This window comes from Chroicocephalus ridibundus, chromosome 4 (genome assembly GCF_963924245.1).
Source record: "Chroicocephalus ridibundus chromosome 4, bChrRid1.1, whole genome shotgun sequence".
NCBI lineage: Eukaryota > Metazoa > Chordata > Aves > Charadriiformes > Laridae > Chroicocephalus > Chroicocephalus ridibundus.
The window spans coordinates 85,446,043-85,461,813 of record NC_086287.1 but is presented as its reverse complement, the minus strand read 5'-3'; the positions used below and the strand labels follow the sequence as shown (position 1 = coordinate 85,461,813).

General features: G+C 42.9%; 1 protein-coding gene across 2 annotated transcripts in view; it reads left to right on the top strand.

Moving 5' to 3' along the window:
- The first annotated feature begins 224 nt into the window (after window positions 1-224).
- BEAN1 (brain expressed associated with NEDD4 1) overlaps window positions 225-15,771 on the top strand; it is a 60,995-nt gene continuing 45,448 nt past the window's right edge. Inside the window, exons 1-3 of one of the 2 annotated variants that reach the window (XM_063334641.1) lie at window positions 225-619; window positions 1,603-1,677; window positions 13,391-13,525. In XM_063334641.1, the coding sequence (XP_063190711.1) occupies window positions 589-619; window positions 1,603-1,677; window positions 13,391-13,525 (241 nt within the window). In that variant the 5' untranslated portion in view covers window positions 225-588. Of the gene's footprint in view, window positions 620-1,602; window positions 1,678-2,465; window positions 2,483-13,390; window positions 13,526-15,771 lie in introns of those variants that run through there. The other variant, XM_063334642.1, reaches the window with a different exon arrangement.

Sequence of the window (15,771 nt, the reverse complement as noted above, 5' to 3'; positions counted from 1 at the left end):
TGGTTACAAGTAGATGTTGCTGTTGTAAAGCGGTTTTAGCTCTTACTCGGACTCCATCCTTCTCCTGGCCCCCATCCAGCCGCAGCGCGTTATCTCCTCGGCCCCGCTCCGATAATCCCGTCCGTCCCCGCGGGTTTATGCCCAGGCAGTCCCCTCCCTCCCCGCCTTTCAGCCCGAGTGCGGGGCTGGGCTCGCCTCTCCGCAGCCGTTATCCGCCTACAGCTCCTTACCCAAGCACCAAAGCCCCGCAGCGTCCCGAACGCGCCCCTTCCCTTTCCCCGGGGCCCGCAGAGGGAGGGGAGGGCGCGGGGCCGGGGATACCCCAGGCGCCCAGCACCCCCCCCACGGCCGGCTCAGCCCCCCCTCCATGTGCAGCGCCGAGCACCCCGCGGCCGCCGCCCGCCCCCGCGGCGGCTGGAGGCCGGGCCGGGGAGGGGAGCTCCGGCCGGCCCCCGCGGGGCGGAGGTCACCCGCCTACCCCCGCCCTCCGCCCACGGCCGCCGCCGCTCGGGCCCCGCACGCAGGAGGAGGCGGCGGCTGCGCCCGCCCGGCCGCCCGCCCGCCGCCGGGGAGCTGCGGCGGGGGCGCATGGAGAGACCGGCCGCCGCCGTGTGCTGGGGTAAGGCGGGATGGGGCGGGGGAAGCCGCGCCGGGAGCCCACACACACACACACACCCGGGGCCCGGCGGGGCGGGGGCGGCCGCAGCCGGGAGGGCTCGGCCCCGGGGCGGGCGGCGGCGCGACACGGCGCGGGGGGGCGCGGAAACTTTGTGGGACTCGGGAACCCCCTCCCAAAAGCGAAAAAAGCATATTTACCACCACCACCGCCCTCGCGGGCTGCGCCGGGGCAAGCGGGGGGAACCCGCCGGGCGCTGGCGGGGGGCAGAACCGGGACCGTGCCCGGGCACGGCGCGCTCCAGCGGGGGGAAATCCAGCCCCCACCGACCCCGTACCGCTCCCGGCCCCCGGCAGCAGCTCGCGGTTGGTGTGCAGCTGCAGGAGCGAAGCCTCTCTCAAGAAATCTAAACATTTTGTTATTTAGGACACGTTTTGCTCGCGTGCATTTTGTTGCCTGCAAGTATAAATCTTTGAAATGCAAGTTATAAATATTAAAGCTGAAATGCATGGGGGTGGAGTACGCGTGTCAAATTTTAGAATAAATTTATTCCAGCCCAGTTTGACACATGCACACCTAACGTATTCAAGACGCACTTAAACAAATTAGGAAACAGTTATTTTGCTTTACAATGGTAGGTGCCTGTTTCAGGGACTGGTGAATGACTTAACAACAACAATTAGCATATTTATATAACACGTTGTTGTTTATACATGGCTTTTTGAATGTAAGAGGCATTAAAGTCATATATAATATCATTTCCTGAACCGGAGTGATTCCTGGAAGTATGAAGCAATTACTTTTTTGGTTTTTCACCCCCATTCATGCTACACCCACGCGTATATTCTGAGCTGAAACATGTAATCCTGCCCCAGAGCGCAGGGGTGCACGTTAACACCACAGTGTGTCTTCAGCTGACATCTGGTTGCAAAACAAAAACAAACTGTATTAAGTAGCTTTTTTTTTTTCCATTTTTCCCTCCTTAGTTCTTTTCTTCCATCTTCCTCTCATCTCTGGAAGCTCCATCCGTATTGGAATAGGCAGCAATTATTCCAATCTCTGTAAGTAGTAGTAATTTTTTTTTAAAACTACAGTAATGGCATGCCCTGCAGTCATGTACAGCTGTAGGAATATTATATTCAAAGTCCTCTAGCAGATAAACATCAATCCATTAAAAAGCAAGTAGCTTCCTGACTAAGAAAACAAGTGAGTTAACAGAAATGGACAAATGGACTTAACCCTTGTGATCTTTATGCAGACAAAACTCATAGAAATGAGTGAGAGAACTGTCTGAAATAGAGGACCATAAAATTTAGTGTCAGGTGTAAGTTATTCAATAATTCCTCTTTAAAAAAAAAAAAATCCTCCTTTTCAGCATTTTCTCCCACAACAACAAATTAGCACATAGCTGCTAAAACTGATTCACAAATGGAGCACAATGACATCAGTCAAAATTTATATCATTTTGGCACTTGCTAGTGAAACGAATGTGGTTAAAAATTACTTCCAGTCATTGAAATAAAACAATTCCTGACATTTGACTTCCTTCTGCTTTCCTTTTTATGACTGACTTTAGCAGTTATTACATGAAAATGTTTTGAAAAGGAAATAAAACATTATAGGAGCCAATTCTGCCCACGTCACTGGTCCCATTTTGGCAGAACCCCACAGGTATGCAGGGAAGCAGAGCAGCATGTCCAGTCTCTTAGATAAAAGAATGCATAATGATAAAAATACACGCACAACAACTAAAACAACCGAGACAGCTCTCAGAGCAAGCGCTGCAGCTCAAGAAAAGCTACACTGAAATTCTCTAACAAGATTATGACTTCGGTAACAACTTTCAAGTGAAGATCCCCATTACAGGTGAGAAATCGAATGATTAAACCTGAAGTTTAAAGAAAGAATGGGCAAAAAGTTAACTTATTTACTTTGGAACGTACGTGAAGGAACAACAAAGTCAGGCAGCTGCTATCATTCACGGACTAGAAATATTATCGAGCTTCACGTTTGCTGCCACAACCTACCAACTTGGAGGAATTGCTAATAGTGCCAAGACCAGCTTCTGGCAACACCAGGCGTTTGTAGGATGGAACCCCGAGATTACTCTGGTAACTAGGATAACTTTGGTTGGGAAAGCTGAAGGCAGTGCCAAACCAAGGAGATGCAAAGCGGTGTCTTTCAGATTGCCTGGTAATGCTTTAACTCCTACAAAAGCCATGTTCAAGTCGGGCTCAAGAGCAAGTGCAAAAGTGGTAACTACTGATTCAAATTGTTCACCCTCTGCCTACCACGTAGGTGACCAACTAGCATCACCTAAGTCATAGAAAATATGTAATAACAACACAAAAGTGACAGGAAACTGGAAATGGTAACTTTAATATAGCTACATGCATCAGTCTCCTCATTTATTAGTGAATTGCCTGTAGACTTGGCAAAAACATATTTGTAACGTGCTTACGTTGTTACAGCTTAATATTGCAAAAATCCCATTTAGATTATTTTTCCTCAGAACTGTTGGTTTCACATTATGCATGAAATGGCATTTCATAGCACTTCATTATGTATGTAGCCAGTATACGTTTGGTTTGGGGATTCATATCAGAATAACAGCTCTTTATCCATTCTTCGCTTTCATGTTCCTTGACCCTTATGCTGGGATTTTTCCCTGCCATTGTTCCTCCCAGAGAGACCACTTGTTTGTGGCAAGACAACTTTGTATTGCATTAACATTAGATAAGTGGAGTTTTGTAATAGAACTGTTGCAGCAAATAGTTCAGAGTAGTCTGAGTATTGCCCTAATTTCCAAATGGGCGTCTACATCTCTGTAAAATTAAAGATGATATTTTTGTTGTACTTTGGTCTTCACTGAGTACAGTTCAGCCAGGCCCAACATTCTGGCCTTCTAGGCAAGAGCTATCATGATTAATTACTGCAATGCCTAGACTGTGAAATGTTCTACTGACACCAACAGATAACATTAACACAATACCAGGTGAGCATTAGCCAAAAAAACCCAAAACCAAACCAAACCGTGACTTGTATTGTGCCTTTCTAGTGAAGATGGGAAGAGACTGGTGTTATTCCAGGCTGGTGGCATGTACCAGAGCAGGCACTTCTCCAGGAAGGAGAGTACAGTGGATTCTCCAGCTGTAGAGAATTCAGGTATCCCAGGGACTAGACCTCTTCACGCTCCCAACACTGTATTTCCTAAGCAAGTGGGAAGGCCCAGGAGCAGGGCTGCAGCGCTTCTCGTACAGGGTCGGCTGTGCCTCAAGAATCCTACTCTTGTACAGGACAAAGGGGTCCAGTTCGGGCAGGCTAATACTCGGGGATGGAGCTAAGCGACTTCAACCACACAGAAACACGGTGAGTTGACAGTTTCAGCATTTAATGGAACTTCTCTGATCAGAAATAAAATTTGCAGTTAGCTTTGTTGCTTTAGATCATTTCATTCTGAGAGACACTGGGTTTTCTTTGCAAAGTCTTTTTAGCTTTTGGTCAGGTATGTTTGTTTTTTGAAGTAAAAAGTCAAAATTATCTCTAGGACATATTGATGACAGTGAGTGTAAATCATTATTAAATCAGCAGTCACAAACCTTGCTCACTGGTTCTAATACTTAAGTGAAGGGGTCCCAAAACTGTCAGAGAAGCAAAAAGGCAGATAAACGGGTCTACCCAAACTGCCTTCCCTCCCTGCACGCCGCTGCCTCCTCCGCCTCCTCCCCAGCACTACTGAGATTCATCTCAGCAACAAACCAACTGATTTTTCAATCAATTATCCAGCTAGCCAATACGTACCAGCTGTTACAAAAATACAGTTATTTTACAACTATTAGGTGACCATATAGTTATGTATTTAAATATTAGTAAATCTTTACAATAACTGTATTGAACTATGTCCCTGCTGTTCCATCTAAGAGCAGAAGGAATGGCCAGAGATATGCAAAACGTTCATTTGGATGCATGAATCAGGAAAAACAAAACTATAAAATATGCAGACAGTGTTTTAAAATCGAGCATTAAGATTCCTGTGTTATAACCTTTATAGCTCTTACAAGCTTACTCTTACTAAGCAGAATTATCTCACAAAATGAAGAAGGAATAAAAGCGTTCATGCTGCGGCTCACCTCTTTCTGCATGAAAACCCACCTAAGCCAGGCACAGGGACATACTTCCTGCAAAGGGAAAGTGCAGGGAATGCTGATCCTGAACCCAGCAACCCCTGGAGTGGCTGCTCTGGATGCTGTCCCTCGGCTCCTGCACAGTGACAGCACAGCTGGCTGCCAGCTGTGCTGCCATTGACTACAGACCTGCCAGCTCCACTCCCACACCCCAGGACGACGGTGGAAGGTCGAATAAACTTCTACTCATAAACAAGGAAATCTTTCTGTATACAGCAAGAATAAAATGCTCTCTCCGCTGCTACAGACTATGGAATCTGCAGCTCTTGTTCTTGATGGCAAATCCTGTATTTTTCCCCAGAGCAGTCTCCAAACTCAGCCAGTTTAACACAGTTGTCTAGAGGCCGGTGCTCAATGAACTTAACTTCACATTCCCATGCCAAGGTGGAGCCCAGTGCCTCAGTTCAAACAGGTGAGGAAACTGGGTGATTTGGGGTATGTGCCAGTATCTCACAGTGGTTCTGTTGGCTGCACCTGGTTGGAGACATACAGAAAGACAAGAGATGGTTTCAGGCCTGTGAGTGACAGCTTCGCTGTGAGCTGGTGTCCTGCAGGGAGTACGTTATGCCGGGAAGTTTAAGAGACAGACTAATGGATCTGCACCAGGACTTCTGCACCCACTGCAGTATATTCCCTTGCACTTGCCTTGAGAAGTGTCAGTGATCACAGCACCAACACCTGCCACCCATTACCAGTCTCTCTCTTCTCTAACAGAGAATGCCAGAAGCCATGTAGGTCTGTGATGCCAGGGGGGGAGGGAAACACACACTGCACTTGCCCTCCTTCTCTAAGTGCACAGCAAAGTTTAATCCCCGGAATAATCTGCTCTTTATTTTCCCTCACTGATTTTTTTCCTCAAAGCATGGATGTTTGCTGAAGGCACCAAAGAGGCTCCCGTCTCCCTTTCCATAGAGGCATAACCTGTATCTCCCTACAGCTTTCCACACTGCACTTCAGGCTTTAACGACTCCAGCTGCGCAGAAAGGAAGGATGTCAAATGCCTCCAGAACCACACCTCAGAATTCTTTCTTCTTCTCCCTTAATAAATCATATCCTGCTCAGTATCTTTCTGCCATCAATTTATTTTATGATGGCTTGAACCCATCCGTTACATAAAGAATGATTTTTTCACCTTTTCATTTATGAGACCGGAATCTGCACTTGGAAGGTATCAATTTCTCTCCAAGCCTGACAATTTCTCATCCTCGGTTACGAGGATGTAGGCTGACAACTCCAAATCGCTCATTTCCACTGTAACTACTGACTTAATGCTTTAGTTTCAGCAGCTTCTCCCAACTCCTACCTCCCATTCCTGATTAGTTTTGGCGTTTTTTTTAGCGGAGAGAATAATAGATTAGAATTCATTCATATGCAAAAATACAGCTTAGAGTCCTGCTCCCTATCAAAGAAACAGAAATGTATCTTCAGTTTTTGAAGGGGATTTCACAAACCGGTACAGGCAGCCATACATGGAGCAGCCTCTCGGAGAAGAGCAGGGGGGAGGTATGTTTTAGAGGTGCTGAGCGCTATTACTTCTTGCAGTCTGACATTTCATTATTCTATAGTGATGGTATTGGAGCTATATACTCAAGCACCTAAAAATGCAGTAGGTGCCCAGACACCTTTATGCGGAACACCTTTCAAGGAGAGGTGGACACCTAATTGATTATGAGCTTTTGTAAATCCTACTTAAGAGTTTTTATCCTCAGATGCTTTGGAAATTTGGCCTCAAATTCAGAGCTGGCAGAAGCAAGCAATTCAGTTGGCTCTGGCAGCATTTATGCAAACAGTGGTTTTGGCTCCAAGACGTAACACATATCTTGCTAGAACTCCCTTGGACTGTTTTTTAAAAATAGTGACATTATATGACATTGAGACACCTACGGTCTTCAAGGACCTGTGTGAAGGTAATTCACTGGAGGACATTCCAGCCAAAGCCACTTGATCACTGTCTATTCTTAATGCAGATACCACTTCTATGACACTTTGTTTCTTTGGCCTCTTTAATTCTAAGTTCCTTATCTTCTAATTGCTGTTTTTAGTTGCAAGCATGTTAATTCCTTTACTTCTATCATTAAAATGAGGATTTTCCTTTAAGCAATTGTTTTCTTTCTTCATTAGAAGCATTATAAAAAGAAATAGTGAAATACATGCAGTTTTTAAATTTTTTTTTTTACTTTTGGATATCTCCTGTTGGCAATTAATCCAACTCTGGATTAAGCAGCTCTGTGAACATCTGATCTTTACAGGTTTTCGGCATCCTAGCTTTATTTTGAATTAGCTGCAAAATTGCTACAGGATTATTTCTACTTCAAAGACCCAACTAAGACTGAAGCTTTATCATGCTAGGCTCTGCACAGAATAACTCGCCCTGTCCTTCCTCATTGCAGGTGTCTAGATAACACAAAAGGTGGGAAGAGAAAAAGAGGCTGGCAGAAAAATTAATTGCCTTAGATTACATAGCAACTTCAGGAGAAAGCCAGGCTCTCCTGGCTCCTGGACTGGTATCTGTCCACTCCTTGGCGCTGACTTTTGCTAACAAGATACTGCACCAGCTATTCTCTCTTGTAGCAGCTTTTTTTTTTTTTTTCCATCTTTGTCCAATCCCATAACTGTCTTTGTTCTTGGGGGTGAAGGAACAGACTTGCTGCAAGATAATTTCCAGAACATTTATTCTGCTTTTACTTTTTCATATGCTTATTTTATGTAGCTGAATTAATTGTCTGCAGACAACCTGTTGTCCATCAGGCTTAGAGAGAAATATTCCGAAGTTACATTTAACCTCAACTTTCCGTTCCCACTTAGTTAGGATAGAAAAGTAACTGCAGCTGGCCTGTAATGTTTTTCTAGTTAGATCACAAATACAGGTGGGTCTCCCTTCCACTGGGGAACCCAAGAGATACACAGAAATGACATTTTTTGCATCAGAAAGTTAAACAGTCAGTAGAACAGCTTTCTGAATCACTCTAAATCATGTAATAGGCTGCTTCTGATTTTTAAACACTGAAAACAGGCCCCAGCTTACAGAATGGGTTAAATCAGGGATTTCTACAGCAAGGATTCAGGATCTTAAAGAGTCGAGCTTTACAAAAGAGATCCTAGGCCCTCTCAGGGAAAGAGCAATACAGTACATGGCAGAGCACCCTGCAGACTGGAGCTGTTTGGTCCCAGTTGGAAGGCCAGTTCTTACTAGGACAACCTCACATGCAACTTTGCTTCTAATCCACACAACCATCTCCTTTTATTAGAAGAGTTCAATATTTTGGGCTAAATGCTCCCCATTTACAATTATTTATAAGTCAGACTACTGAGGTACACAACAGCCATTTTCATCCTCGAAACACACACAGTACACGAGCAAGCCACTGGCCCAAACAACTGGCAAGGAGTACAAGACTTCATTAAAAAAGGAGGTCATAGAAAGCCCAAAGCAGAACAGAAGATACTAGAGTTTTCAGAAATTTGTAAACCACATTTCCTTGTTGTCATCTTAATGTATTGCCCTGAAACCTGCCTCTTCAGCAAACAAATGTAAATACCCTGCAGACTTGAGCAGACAATAAAAGCTCTGAATGACAAATTAAGATTCCTGGTTTATTGCAGGTGCCACACTGACAAGTAGCCCAACAACATCTAGTATTGTAATTATAACTCTGCCTCAGAGACACACTGGGAGAGGAACATGAATCCAGGGCAATTTCTTGCTTGGCCCAGAACGTGATGCTCAAGAGAGAACTCACACACTGCACAGAGCAGCAGCAGAGAGCAGCTACTGGGGAGGACTTTTATGCATTATTTGAAGAGTGTGTTAAACTACACTAATAATCACTCTCCCCGCACTAAACACATTTGTGGAATCAGGTGTTCCTTTAGAAAGAATATGAGACATTCAATAATAGATTGAAAAGGCAGTTACGACGTGTTCATGCTATTGTGCGCTGGGGTACATGCTGTACAGCACATTGCTTAGCATCAGTCCCAAGCAGAAACTGTCCCAATGTTTAGGGAGAACACAAAATCAGAATACCACCACCAAAGATTTTGCATATACACACTTGCTTTTAGAACAGCACAATCCTAAATGACGTGACTGGAAATTGTGCTTTTGCAACTTGATCCTATTAGCCAACCTCAAAGATGTCTAAAAACTGAAGAGAAGCCTAAAATAAAAAAAGGGGGGGGGGGAAGCTATATTCAGAGCTACATTTCTGTGCTTCTGATAAAAAAAAAAAATACAGTTTTTCTACTGAATTAAGCAAGCCATAAATTGGAAATTTTCCCAAAGTTGGAGACAAAAGATCATGCTTCAGGAGTACTGGAGCATCTATAGAGAGGTAGAAATAAGAATTTTTCCCAGATTTTCAAACATGTAAAACTATGATTCCCAAATGCAGCAAAGGACAGCATGGTAAAGTGCAGGGCTAAATGTAGTATCAAGGTACCTTAATGGTACAGAAAAGACATCTTGTGTCTGTCCTCTAATTTAAGGTTATTGTACATTTCTTTAGTTGCCATCAGTGCAAAAATGTTAAGGAATTGAGGGGCACAAGAAGTCACCAGAGAGATAAGAATCTCTCTTCCTTATACTGTGTTTTGCGCAGGTTTCTGTGTCATGCTCACCTAAATCATCTAAGCACAGACAAGCATTAAACATCAAACCAGCATGTGCCAGGTGTTGTTTATTTTCTCATCCTCTCACCAAGCTCAGGAGTTGTTAAATCATCTCTGTGTCACTGGAGGATCCTTCACCACCACCACCTTCCCGCAGCTGGCAATGAAGGTTTCAAAGCTAGGCTGCAGGCAAGAATAAGGACTACGATTGTCACAAAGTGCAAAGGGTTACATTGCAAAGAATCGTTCCTGCTGGGGGATGATCAGGGCACTGTCAGACTTAGTGGCTGATGTGAGAAGCATGTACCCACTTTAACAGATATATAATTCAATGGGCATTTGAATAAAAAAAAGTGGTATTACTAACGTAGGAAAATAAAAAATTATATAATGTACAATAGCTGTAAACTATTATGTGTATTTTAATGGTGCAGGTTACTTTCCAACTTGTGGATTAATTTTATGCATCACATTTATATAATATTGCACCTTAACCTAAATTTGCTGTGATCATTTTGATGTTCTTAAATTACTAATTTTCACTTCACAGATACATTCAAATGTGTGCTGATTTAGAATGCAAAGCTTGAAAACCACCAGCACGCTGTTGCATGGCACGCTCCGTTTGGGAATGGGTGGGCTCAGAACTGGGAAAGGCTTCTTGGAAGGAGACTTTGGGAGCTCCCTGCCACCTGTAGTAAAAATTGTTTACAAATCAATTTTACCTCAGTGTAAAATATACTTTAAAAAACAAAGTACTTTGTGCTAGCCTCTACTAAGATAGAAGCATCATCTTGGAAAGTAACGCATTTTCTCAGAAATGAAACTATCTGGTCTCAAAAGACTTTTTGTTGCACAGAACTTAAACACTGTTATTTGCTTCATTAGTATCAGAGGGAATGTGCTGCCCACCTCCGGCGCTGCCCACCTCCGGCCCTGCCTGCTGCTTGCCTACAGCCTCTGCCTCACGTTTCTTCCTCAAAAAAACATTTACATATTTTTAGTCTTCATGAGTTTTTCAGTTATTTTGCAGCTCCCCTTGAGAACAGAGAGAAGATTTGTATCATCTGAACTCACAAAAGACCTAATTTGCTCTTGCTACATCTGGGAAATACAGCTTTATAGCATAGGTTTGCACGTCTTGTCTTTTTAACGATCATTGTCCCCCACTTGCTTTTCAGTCCAAAAAACATTGGATCCGCCCATATAATTTCTTACAGCCTACAATCTTAATGGTTCTCTCTGAAGATAATAAAACATCATAGTGGTTTTCTAGCGTTTTCACAAAGACCATATCCCACGGTGACTTACACAGTTCAACAACAACTAGCAGAAACAGAAAGCGGAGCATTACTTTCTGGACGATAGAGAAGAGGCGTTTATCTTTGAGTGACCTTCAAAGTAGAGCCAGGAAAGAGTGAAAAGTAAAACAGGAATTTTATGTTGCAGGAACTGTAGAAAACTTTCTTTCATCCAAAAAGTGGTGAAATCGTAGACAGCGATAGGGGAGAATTGTGTTGAACTAGTAAAAACGGGAATAGTGAAGAAGAAAGATATGAAAGGGTGTAGACTGGAGCAAGTTAAAAAAGGTTTGAAATAATTATGGCAACTTCAAATGAGATGGCAAACTAAACAGATTTTATGGAAGATATAAATACATGAGATCCATACCGGGGCCAATTACTCTAATAAATTTGCTAATACATTAATTTTTCCTTCTGCATCACTTTCGTGCAGGTGAATTCCTTTTTGATATTTGTAATGACTGTGTAACCAGTCTGAAGTTAACAAAAGTTCTTGCCATTTACACAATGACTACATTTGGTACCACAAAGTAATTATTGCTTAGCTGCTGCTTCTATAATATTTTAACTCAAAAAAACCAAACCATCCCAAAAAACAAAACCCCCAAAAAACCCAGACAGGAATCCCCAGAACTGTAATTGCTGGGAATTATATGCCATTTTACCCCCAAAATTGTCTGAGACACCTACCAGAAATACAGTAGCCATTTAGGAAACATACTGCGAGATGTTCTGACAGTAGAAAACAATATGATCTGATTATTGATGAATGTGATTATGATCCAGATTGCTGAGCTGCCAGGTAGAAGTGTACTCGTAAGATTTACTACAACAGTATGCTGTCAATGCTGGTGATGTGTATAAATGCATTTGGGGGTACTGACATCTTCCACTGGAGCAGCTGTGTGGAGAATTGGAAATCATCAACAATTAACTCCAAACTGCATGATTTTGCACCTACAAAGGACGACAAAAAGGCTCCAAATTAAAAATATTGGAGAGCAAACAAAAACATGATGTAGCAGAATTGCCTGTCTTCTGTTGGGTGCCGACCTGCACAATAGCCCTCTGTGCCTTTACTTTCAAGAGCTAGTGTTTTCCAAGTTGGGCTTGAACTTTTATTTGCCTGCACTTTTAATGTTTTAGATTGCTCACAAAAAGTAACCTGAATACAGCTCTTGTACTCTAAGGAAATGTAAAGCTGATTTCCAAAAAGTCTTTCTGCACAAAGGTCTTCCTCGCCAAACGTAAAAACTTTTTATTCTGTCACTAATGAACTATTTTCCGTTTTACTTCTCTTTCTCGTTACTGGAATCAAAACAAGCCCACTTTCAATAGCACTACTGGTGAAATGTGGGGGGAAAAATACCTTCTTTGAATAAAGTAGGACCTTTTTCCCCCCTCTTTTCCTGGATAATTTTCTGACTTCCTGATCTCCATGAATTTGTTTGTTCCTTACAGTATGTTACCAGATTTTTAACCTAACAAACTGGAATACATTTATGTTAACAAGTTCTATTTTCAGTGATTGGCTCAGTGTGTTTTAGATGGTATGTCTGGTCTCTAGCATTCCATGGGATATTTTGTATTGTGCAGTTAATGTTTAAAAAAAAAAAAAAAAATAGCCAACCGGCTATTTGGAGCAGCCAGGGAAAGCTCAGCACTGCACTTGCTGGTTCTGCGTTTGAGGAGACCGCTCTCGCCCCCAGCACCCCTGGGTGATCCTGTGATCCTGTGCAGACAGGACAAGCAATGATCTCCCTCCAGCACTCCCATTTCCTGTGAAAATGGGTTTTGCACAGGTGAATATTAGCATGGCCTGAAACTCTGCTTGTCTTAAGTTACAGGCTTAGGCTGGTATCATCTCTCCTTTGAGAGCAGGAAATTTCTGTTCATGCATGTGTGTATGCATAAAGATAAAAGGGACCATAGTACACTATCAAAGGACAAGATAAAATTACTCTTTTTCCCCCTCTCAAGGCAGAGATGATTCAGTTTTCCACTCAGCCCCCAAGAATCAACAGTAGTCCTGGGAAGTGGCTTCAGCCTTTCAACTGAGAAGCCAAAGATCTGGCTGCAGACCATACTATATAGGATTTAATGTCTCTGCAAACCAAACCTGAGTTTGTTTCCATAAATTTACTTTATTAAGATTATTCAAAAATCCTTCCCCGCTTTATCAAACTGAGTTCCTACACCCCTTAATTGTCAAACTGGGAAGGGATTGACAGAGCACTACATTTACAGTTAAGCAGACCTTAATCCAGTCTTTCAAGTTTATGCATGATAGCACATCTGTCTGTCTTCCCCTCATTTGTCCATTTTGTATGTTAAACTGGGGCAAAGATGGATTGTTTTCTTTTGGATGTTAAAGCATGTAAGTCAGCCAGAAGGCTGGGTGCCTCCGAGACATGGTACCTTGCGATTTCTTTAGTATGCTTCACCTAGACCTCATCTGTCTCAAACACTATTTAAGTGATCAGCAAGAACAGCGTGGGACATATTTGTTTGAGCGTGAGACCCTTTTCACATCTGACAAAGAGGAGAGAGGTGTTTTCATCCACCCCAGGGCTTTCAAAAGCAGGACGACTTGACTTTCAGTAGACATGTGGCTTTGTTGCTCAGGAAGAAGTTGCTTGTTCTGCAAAGTCATCTATTGTTTCTCCTTCTTCCAGATGAACAGAGCATTCTGCCGTGTAAAAAGGAAGAACTACAGTGCGGTGACGGACTCTGCCTCTTAAACTGGCTGCGCTGTCACTACAAGAAGGACTGTGGCAGAGACTACATGTCCATCAAACTAACATGCTCAAGTGAGTTACCCTTCACTTTCCTAAAGCATGACACAACATCCTATGAATGCGAATCCATTTGCTGCCCAAATCGGTCTTTGTAGCAATATACTATTCCGAACATGAGATTTGATCTGGTTTTGCTGTTGCAAGGATATGGATATTTAGAGGTTTATTTATTCATATGTCTAAATCATTTATACTGCATGCTGATTTCAAGTAGCAGAGTACACAAATATCAGCAGTAGTGCAAACGGAAGATTTGGTCGAGCTCAAAATGCATTAAGCTAATGTATTGTGAAGGCTGCTGCTCTGAAATGCCAGCTGAAGGGGGAGAGGGAGGAAAAATAAATAAATAAAAAGGCAGTCACCATTGCTGGAAACAATTAGACACTGGCAGCTCTGCTGGCCAGACCCTCTGCGTTTGGAGATGTTAATGGAAATAATCAAACTGCCAGCTAATTAAAATAATACTTGGGCAGGGGAGAGGTAAGAATTACTGTCACATCAGAGATATCCAGTGTATTTAAAGGAGTCGTAGCGTAACTTTTGTCAACAGTGCAGATAGTTTTAGCCATTTGTTTTAGAACCAGATTTGTTGCAAATAAGTTGAAAGATGAGTTGGAGGATTTCTGATGAGCAGAAGTGTGTTGTAATCTCAGCAACTGCTGTTTACTAGCAAATGTGGCAATGTAACCATCTCAGCTTTTTCCATTCCTACTTTTTGCTCGTTATGTTTACTTGTTAACTTCAAGCTACAGTTTTAACTCTGAAACCTTCCTTTTAACATATCCATTTTATAACTAGCAACATCTAAGGGGGAAAATTACTTTTAGACCTCTATTCTACATGGTACAAATAGGACGGGTCACATACTGCTGTCACTAATTACCTGCCAGAAATATTTGCAGAGTTGGGGTTTTTGAGTTAACACAGCACTGTACTCAGAAGGACATAGCTGCAATTTTGCAAAAAGCCCAGAAGTTACAACAGGGGGAGCAGATTAACAGCTACTGGCAATATACTGCAGATGAAAGTAAACCAAAAAGTGAGTTTTGAGAGTGAGCCTAGCACACTCCATCCCGTAATGGGCATCTGGACGCATGGAGGGGACGAGCTAATCCAAAGGGAAACCCTCTGAAAGATGCACCATGCAGACAGCAGGCCCTTGCCACTGCTGCTTGGTCTGCAGGTCCCCACTTGTCACAACCCCCTGCCTGGCTGTACAGGGGAGTCCCAGCGCTCCCCCAACACAAGCACTCTGTAGGATTGAGCGTAGTCTATTAAGTAGAGCAGGATTCGAGTCAGATCCATGGAGCATGAAAGATTACGAGTTTCTAATTGAGAATTCAGAAGGGCTACAGCTAACAGGCATGGGAGGATACACAAGACCTGAATTCAGCCAAGACCTCAGGTTCTTATGCTCTTAATTCCTATTCCAATCAGCAGAGATTACAGCTAGACACGTGGTTTTTCTTCTCTAAGAAAACATATTGTATGTGGTTGTGGAAGATTTAATGGGAACACATCAGTTTTGATGATCCTGCATCTTGCCTGGATCACATGAAAACCTGCCAGCAACTGACATGGCACAGAAGTATGCACTATTTTCTGCCCTTCTATAAAGATGTGCATAAAGTAAGTAGCGAGTGGCAACAAACTCTTTTTAGTAAATGTAAACATATATATTTTTTCCTAAATGCAACGCTGTCAATTCAGTGCTAATAAGAAAACACTACAACAATGACAGCTGACAAAATAGAGTCGAATAGTCACTGGTTCGCTCTGAACACATTACAGTAGTTAAGGGCTCCAAAACATAAAACCAACAGATCATTTGCAATGCTTACAGAAGCGCACACAAGTCAGAAATTGCCTAGAGGAAAAATTCATTATTTTTCAATGGAAAGACTGATCTGCTGTTCACAGATGAACTTGAGAGCAGAGTGTCATCCGGCGAGGCACTAACATCTGTCACTTTATATATACTTCACAGACACAGAAATGTCTCAGACAAGACGAGTGCCAAAACACCTCTAGCATGTGGTGGCTTTGCTGAGTAACAGGGAGACCTGTTAGGAGATCAGCACCAACAGAAAACCCACCACCACCCACCAACATGGAATAGCTATGCCAGGGTGTGCCATTCCTTCAGTCTCATGTTATCCAGAGCAGCACCGCTGCCCAGAAATAAAGGACAGAGCTAGATGGAATTCCAAAGCTGACAGATAGATTTCCATATGCAGTTAGCATTCACATCGGGAAGT